The 7,885-nt window shown below is 50.9% G+C and overlaps 1 protein-coding gene across 1 annotated transcript in view; it reads left to right on the top strand.

The window, feature by feature from the left end:
* Positions 1-1,762: 1,762 nt before the first annotated feature.
* Positions 1,763-7,885, top strand: part of NMNAT2 (nicotinamide nucleotide adenylyltransferase 2) — a 6,556-nt gene continuing 433 nt past the window's right edge. The window contains exons 1-8 of the mRNA XM_009873475.1: positions 1,763-1,888; positions 2,603-2,670; positions 3,326-3,404; positions 3,914-4,043; positions 4,681-4,761; positions 4,877-4,921; positions 5,972-6,048; positions 7,638-7,739. Coding sequence (XP_009871777.1) covers positions 1,763-1,888; positions 2,603-2,670; positions 3,326-3,404; positions 3,914-4,043; positions 4,681-4,761; positions 4,877-4,921; positions 5,972-6,048; positions 7,638-7,739 — 708 coding nt within the window. The remainder of the gene's footprint in view (positions 1,889-2,602; positions 2,671-3,325; positions 3,405-3,913; positions 4,044-4,680; positions 4,762-4,876; positions 4,922-5,971; positions 6,049-7,637; positions 7,740-7,885) is intronic.

Below are 7,885 nucleotides of genomic sequence, written 5' to 3'. Positions count from 1 at the left end.
GTGTTCACAGAAAATGAAAACACCAGAGAGTGTTTTCTGGGGTCTAGCGTGGCCTTTGGACATCACAAGTATTCAATAAGCAAGAAATGGGCTGGGAAGTCATGACAGAAGGCTGAGCTCAACGACAATGACTAGGCCAGAAGCCCAACAAAGAGGCAGAGAAGTGGGACTGAGACTCCCAATACTGATGAATTTTCAGACCAAAAATCTTCTTTCCCAGGCAAAAATTAGAGAGGGAATGTTGGGAGCTATGCAGATAGCTGACTGTAAGGAATATAGATGAGAAGAGGGTATACAAACATACAAGTATATCTATACAAATATGCAAATATGCTAAAACACACACGAGAATATGTTAACACAGGACTCCCACCTTCCAGATGACAACAAGGTCCCAAGCAGAAAAAAGGTCCCAGACTGGACTCAGCAGCAGACAAGAGCACCCAAGCCCAGAGGACCCATGATAGTCCAAAAAAAACCAAACAGAAAAAGAACTGTGCTGCTCCCACTCATAGAAACAGGGCAAGACAACCTGTCCCGATGAACAATGCTCCTCTGCCATGTGGAAACAGGAGGCAGGAATAGCAGCAGCAACAGAGAACATGACAAAGAGCCAGCACAGCAAGCACTAAAGTTGCAGGGCTTGTCTTAGGGGCACTTTTATACCAAGCACCATGGGAAAGAAAACCATGAATGATCCATTTGGGTCACCTGACCCATCCTCTCCTCCCCACAGGCACAGCTGTCCCCCTTCCCCTATAGTGATTGCCACCTGTGCCAGGAAGCTCAAAGAACTTATCCTTGTGTTCTCAAACCAGGACAAAAGCTCAACAGCATCATTTTTGTTAGGCAAATCTCTTTCCATTTTAATTTGCATTTTAAATTGCATTACAATATAGAAATAGACACTTGTCCATTGATTTTGGATCCTTGGCACGCCCCAAGCCTGGCTCTCCTACATGGTAGCACATGTCAGAGAGGCTCCCCTTTGGCTTTTCCAAAAACCATGCCTTGATCTTTGTCCCTGTGTGGTGGCAACTGGCTCCAAGCATTTCAGTTGTCTTCTTGAGTGAGCTTCCAAGGTGGTGAGGACAGCCAACACATGAAAGGTTTCTACTCATAAAACCACAGGGTCATCCTCCAGTCCAGCACTGATGGAGGCAGTGGGGTTTATTATCATCCTGGATTTTTCAGTCATGTAAGGGGTCATTGTAAAGAAGTGATGCTTAAGGTTAGGAGAGCCTACTGCTAAGAAGGATTTTGGCTGGTAGTCAGCAACAGGTGAGGAAGGGAGAAGTCATGGGGAGTGAAAGAGTGGCTGTAGTTTATGGGCAGAGCAAAATAGAAAGGGAAGGATTTGTATGCAGGTAGTGAATGAACAAGCTTCGTGCATCACTTTGTGAGCTCAGTCTGGTTCCTCCAGGGCTGCTGAAGGAGCCTGTCTCTACCAAGCAGCTGTCACCAGTGATGCAGGCTCTTGGCTGCCACTCTGATGCCATGCAATGGTAGTTGAAGGTGATTTGGGGTCTAAATGTGACTTAGCTTTTGCTAAAGACCTGCCTTCTTCCACCAAATCCTCCTTCCCACAAGGTTTCAGGGTCCCTGGGAAGGTCCATGCTCAGTATCACCAAAGATGGCACCAAAAATTAAGCCAGCCCTTCCCTTCGTCACCTTCCCCAAGCCAGTATGAGCCACTCTGCGGGCACTGGGCAAAGCTGGCAGGCAGCAGTGGGGTATTGTGGGGCTCAGTGGGTCCAGTTGAATGCCCCTGCACCCTCTTCCTTGTCCTTCTCTGTTAGAGCGAGCCCGGGATTACCTGCACAAGACTGGACGCTTCATCGTCATCGGTGGCATTGTCTCACCCGTGCACGACTCCTACGGGAAGACGGTGGGTCATCCCCATTTTCCCTTTCTACCTCCTACACGTGATGGTATCTCTGAAGCCAGGGGCAAGCACTGGGCTGTTCTGCCCGTACCTGTGTTCTTTTCATGGATGTCCTCTGCCTGAGGCAGCCCCTGACCATGGGAAAGTTTACCAGAGGAGGGAAAGGATGAAATGACTCTCTCTTTAGAGAGGAGACCCTACAACCAGCCAAAGTACTTAACAGCAGAGAGAAACGTTCTCACCCAAAATGGTTGTGGTAATTTTGTTGGGTTGGGGTTTTTATTTTGGAATGATTTCAAAGCCAATTTTATTGTGGGGATGGCAAGGATGTAAACAGGGACTTTTAAAAGCATTTTCTGGGGTGGGGAGAAATCCAAATTAGGAAAGAAGAGAGTTTCCTCCTCTCCTGAAAGCTGGAGATATTTCATCAAGAAACCACCATCCCCGGGTCTGACCCCACCACAGCACAGGGCTGAGAGTGGTGGTACTGAGAAAATCTCACCAAGCGGTGCATAACTGGGGCCAAAGCAAGGCAGTGACTCCTCTCTTCCACCAAACAGGAGCTTAAATATATTTTTGTGGGTGGGAACGTATCCTTCCAGCCTGTCTCATCTGAGCAAGCCCAGTGCTCTGCCCTGGGAAGGTCTGCAAGCCCAGGCAAGCCAAAGGCATGATGCTTGCCTCCCATGACTCTTCCTCCATCACCCTCTCTTGCAGGGACTGGTCTCAAGCCGGCACCGCCTGACCATGTGCCAACTGGCTGTCCAGTCCTCTGACTGGATCAGGTGAGTTGCAGAGCCCGCACCCACCATAGCACCACCAGCCCCTGCCCATTATCCAGCAACGTGGTGGAAGTCCCACATGCAAAGTAGAGATGCCACTGGCTGCTAGAGCTCCAGGATGGACTTTCTCTTCTCCCAGCCAAAGCTTGATTAAAAACTGGAGACCTTCCTTTCTTAGTCTAGCAGACAATCAATGAGGGGTGTTACACCATCCTTCAGTGGAGCTCTTTGCCTTCAGGGGGTCTTGAAAGTCCCCCACTGAGTCTCTGGCACCTTCCCTTTCTACACCTGCAGCACCAGCCCACAGACTCTCCTCTTCCCATGTGGCATCTGGCAGCTGAGGTGAGACCAGAAACATGTCAGGGCTGCCCTCAGAAGACAGGGTTGTAACACATGTCATTATGTCCAAGGCAAGTGAAAGCTGGTTAGTTGGGTAACAAGAGTGAAAACGTGTCCAGGCATGTCTTCAGGTCCCCAAAGCCATTGAAGAGTGCTAGGTGGAAGGGCTGGATGAAGGACATCATCCATGGTAGAGCTAGGGGAGCAATGGTGGCTGCTCATGGCACTGCTGGCCACCTCAGTGGGTAGGAGGTAGTAGGGCTGGGAGGTCTAGGCAGTAGTTATCAGCCAACACTGTTGCCTTCCTGTGCTCCTGTAGGGTGGACCCCTGGGAGTGCTACCAGGACACTTGGCAGACCACCTGCAGTGTGCTGGAGCACCACCGCGACCTGATGAAGGTGAGGCCGCTCCTGCACTGTGGGCGCACCCAGGGTGAGGGCAAGGGGAGAGCACAGGAGTGGGGTTGCTCTTGCACCAGCATGTAGGCATCAACAACCAAAATACGACTGGGACAAATAGAAAACTTTCAGGAATGTCCCTGAAATCCTGACCTGGAAGAGGTTCGATACCTGGTCATGGCCACTTCAAGCTCTTTGCACTGATGATGCAGAGAAGTTGAGGCAGACAGCATGGCTGAAGCCTCACCCAATGTCATGGGACTACACAAAGAGTTAATCTCACCATCCCCAGCATTGATCATGAGTCATTATCTACAGGGTCCTGCTAGCCCCAGGCCCAGATGGTGAGGTAAAAATGGGTCTAGGGATCCTTAAGTGAGATCGGACGTACCTGTCAGTAAAGATGACCTTCAGCCTGAGGTTCAGAGGCTCGATACACAGGTCACAAAGTTTTTAGGAGGTAGCTGGGGTGAAGGCATTCTTCCAGCTACATCTCTCCTTCACTGCAGAGAGTGACTGGCTGCATCCTCTCCAATGTCAACACGCCCTCCATCACTCCTGTGATCGGCCAGCCCCAGAATGAGTCCTCGCAGACCATCTACCAGAACAACAACAATGTCTCCAACAAGCCCACTGCGGGTAGGTAGCAACAGGGTAGGGAAGAAAGGGATGACCAACTACCCCTCACCTCCCAGCCACAGCTGCCAAGCGTTAGAACGGTGCTCCATTATCTTGAGTCAGGTCGCTCATTGGGCTCCATGCACCAAGCCCAGGGTCGGGCCGGGATGTGGTAGAGAGGTTAGTTAGCATCCAGCACAGCAGGGGAAGCAAAGAATGGCTTTAAATGGCCATGAAACCTCACTGGATTTCAGCTGGGTGATGTCCAGGTGATGATATCAGCTAGGAGAGAGACTAATGGGTGCCCATGGGGTGTGGGCAAGGGATGAACTGTCAGGAGAGGTGACATGGCTTGACCCTCCATGAGGACATGGAGGTATTAGCTGGGTAGAAGAGGGGCCATTACTTAAATCACGTTAAAACTAACATCTTATGATTCTTTTTTTTTTTTTAGTGACTTTAGCTGTCCAGCTGGTCCCTTCAAGGCACAGCGTAGCGCTTTTGGTACTTAGTACCTCAAAAGGAGGTGGTGGGGAGATGTTGAGAGCAGTTCCCACACCTGAACACAGGAGTATCTCACAGGCGCAGGGCAGTTGAAGCATTTGGGCGGGTGGGTTGCACAGTCTCCCTCCCATTAATTTTTATTCTTCACCTTTAGCAAAGATCCTGGGGAAGGTGGGAGAAAGTCTGAGCCGGATTTGCTGCGTTCGCCCTCCCATGGAACGCTTCACCTTTGTGGGTATGTAGACGAAAGGTCCATCATTGCCTCTGCTTTAGCTCCAGCCCCCAGCCTTCCTCTCAGTCTCCTCTTCTAGGCCAGGAATCAGCACATCTCTTTTGCTTCCCTTTCCCAGATGAAAACGCCAACTTGGGCACAGTGATGAGATACGAGGAGATCGGTGAGTTGTGGCCCCCTCCAGATTGCTCCAGCTCCTCCGGGCCGGCACAACACGGCTTGGAAGTGGCTGAATGACAGATCTAGTGGTGAGCGAAGGATGCTGGACCATCGTCCTGTCCTGGTGCCACCTATCGGGGCTCAGGGGTGAAACAGGAGCAGCCTTAAATCAGCCTGAGCCCATTCCCAGGGGCAGATGAGCAGCCTGAAACAAGGGAGAAAGCAACAGGGACCCATACATCACCCAGGCCTCTGCATGGTGGTTTTGAGACCCATTTCATGAATTAGCTCACATGCAGCCTGGCACAACACCCATCCCAGCACCAGCAGCAAGGCTTTGGCCACCTGGAAAGGCCACCCCAGGAAGCACCTGCCCATGCAGCCACCATTTCCCACCCCTTCAGGTGGGTTTTTGGTCTTCCTCTGGGAGTTGTGCAAATAAATTAATCCTTACTGGCCTATTGGAGCAGAAACCTCCTTCCTGCACCACAAAATTCTTACTGAGCAGCAAAACCAACCCTCAAAGCAGGCTGTAAGCAAGCACCAGGCCCAGTCTGGAGCAAGACAGGAAGGATGTGGAAGGAGAATGTTGCATATCGCAGGATATGCAAACAAATACTCTGGTGTGTCATGATGAGCTTTGCTAAAGCAAACACGGCCATGCCCAGAGCTCTGAGCAGTCCTCTGGCCTCTCCCTGTTGCCCCTGAAGCAGATCATGACATGATTGTGAGTACCCATAGCATAAAGAATCGACTCCTTTCCCCAGGGACATCCCACCTCCAGGACTGGAGCACAGGTGCAGTTTGCACGTAGCAATGCTGACAACAACCCAGCCGCATGGGAGAGGAGCTGAAATAAAGTAGGATTGCAGTGTATTGATGCTGGACACCAGTAGGGATGCAAGAAGGAGGACAGGATCTTTAGCGGGACTTGTTTTGGCAGGAGAGGTCTGTGTTGAAGAGGATTGCCCCAAGAAGTGCACTGGGATGGCAATGAGGGGTGCCTGCTCAGCCCTATTTGCTCCCACCTCTGAGTTTCTCTGCTTTTCTTTAGAGCTTCGCATCTTACTGCTCTGTGGCAGCGACCTGCTGGAGTCCTTCTGCATCCCCGGTCTCTGGAATGAGGCAGATGTGAGTCACCACCTCTGGTTACCCCTCTGTGCTCCGCTTTCCCAGGCTCCCTTCCTCCTCCTCCTCCTCCTCCGCTTCCCACACCCAGCACTCATGGGAGCCACCCAGCTGCCTTGGGATGGCAGGAGCTGTGCCCACCATTCCTACTCTCTCCTCTATCCCAACCCTTGACCCTTTCCTCCCCTCCACATGAGCAGGGTCTACTGCTCCAGAGTCACCAACCCTACCCAGCCTCCCCTTCCGCAGACCCAAGCCCAGTCACACAGAGGACATCACCTGGGTGCAGGGTAAGCCCGTCCCAAGGGATTTCCAAAGGCTGCGCTCCCACTCCTCATCCCTTGGAAGGAGCCAGCATCAAGGAGATGCCAGTCCGGCCAGAATGAGGTGTGGAGGTAGGAGATAAGATATTTACAAAAACTGGCAAGACATTAGAAATTAAATACATTTACAATCAAATCAACAGGTTTCACTTAACAAAAAGCTTTTCCTGCAATGTGGGGTAGCCAAGTACTCATCTTTATAAAGACTGAGAAGTAAAACTACCTTGAATCCACACCCAGATGATGTCTAGTAGCAGTGCACAGCTGATGTGAGCGCATCTCAACACCTTCACTGCCACAACTCAAATGCACGAAATCCGCTGCCCACCTCTCAATGCCCACTCTAACTCATCTAGCCCTTTAGTGAGGGACTGCAGCAGGACACCTGGCACCTTGATCACTGCAGCCCCTGTCTGAAGAAGACATTTTCACAGGGGGACACCAGCCCTAGGGAGGGCCTGGGTTACTGACCCGCATGTTGCTCTAGCAGTCAGAGTGGTGCTGGCTGTGGGAGCTCACCTGGATCTTCTCTGAAATCTGGAAGTTGAGACAACCTTTTCACCCTACTTCAGACTATCAACAGTTTCTAATATCATGGTTACCATAACTTCAGTTTAAAATTTTTAAAACCAATTAGTTGGCAGGTATCTCCTCTGAAAGGCTTCAAAACCTGAGATGAGGCAAGCCTTGAAGCCCAGCACAAAGGATGGCAAAGCACAGACAGAGGAGTCATTCTGCACAGGCTCCTGCTGCCTGAATTTGCTGACCCAGAGCTCTTTTGGATGAGCCTAGTTTATCTCACCCAAGACAGGTGTGAGCAGTGGGAGCCATCTCCACACGGTGGTAAACTTGGTCACCAGCCTTGGTAGAAGCAGCTTTGAAAGAACAACCCTACAAGACTTCTGTCAGGACCAACATGTCCATCCTGCTCATAAAGCCTTCTAAGCAAGGCAGAGATCACATCCTCCTTGCACAACCTCTTCTGCTGCCACCTTCCTTCTACCACAGACAAGTCCTCCCTAAAGCCTAATCTCAAATCTAGAAATAGGATTTAACCTTGTGCCTTTTTGTTTCGTCTACTGCAGTCCATGTATTACGCCTTGCTAATTCCAAGTTTCTGCCACTGGCTGTTGAGATAGCCTCAAATTCACTTTCTGTCTCAATCCAAACCATAGCCCAGCTTTCATGACCCAGGAGAGGTTTGGCAGACAGCACCAGGTTTTGCACAGGATGGTTCTGAAAGCTCTGCCTGTTTTGGGTTGCTCCTAGATGGAGGTGATCGTTGGGGAGTTTGGGATTGTGGTGGTGCCCAGGGATGGAGCAGACCCCGACCGGATCATGAACCACTCCTCCATACTCCGCAAGTACAAAGTAAGTGGATACAGGGGTGGCTGAGGAAGACCGCAAGAGGACCCACAGCCTCTTTTACCCAGGGGAGCACTTCAGCCATGGGGCACAAAATGCCTCAAGACCCGATGCTCTCAGCTGCTAGGTGGGATGAGCAACAGGGTTATCAC

The sequence above is a fragment of the Apaloderma vittatum genome, unplaced genomic scaffold (genome assembly GCF_000703405.1).
Source record: "Apaloderma vittatum isolate BGI_N311 unplaced genomic scaffold, ASM70340v1 scaffold16917, whole genome shotgun sequence".
In the NCBI taxonomy this organism is placed as follows: Eukaryota; Metazoa; Chordata; class Aves; order Trogoniformes; family Trogonidae; genus Apaloderma; species Apaloderma vittatum.
The sequence above is the reverse complement of the archived record's forward strand: the minus strand, read 5'-3'. Positions and strand labels throughout refer to the sequence as shown.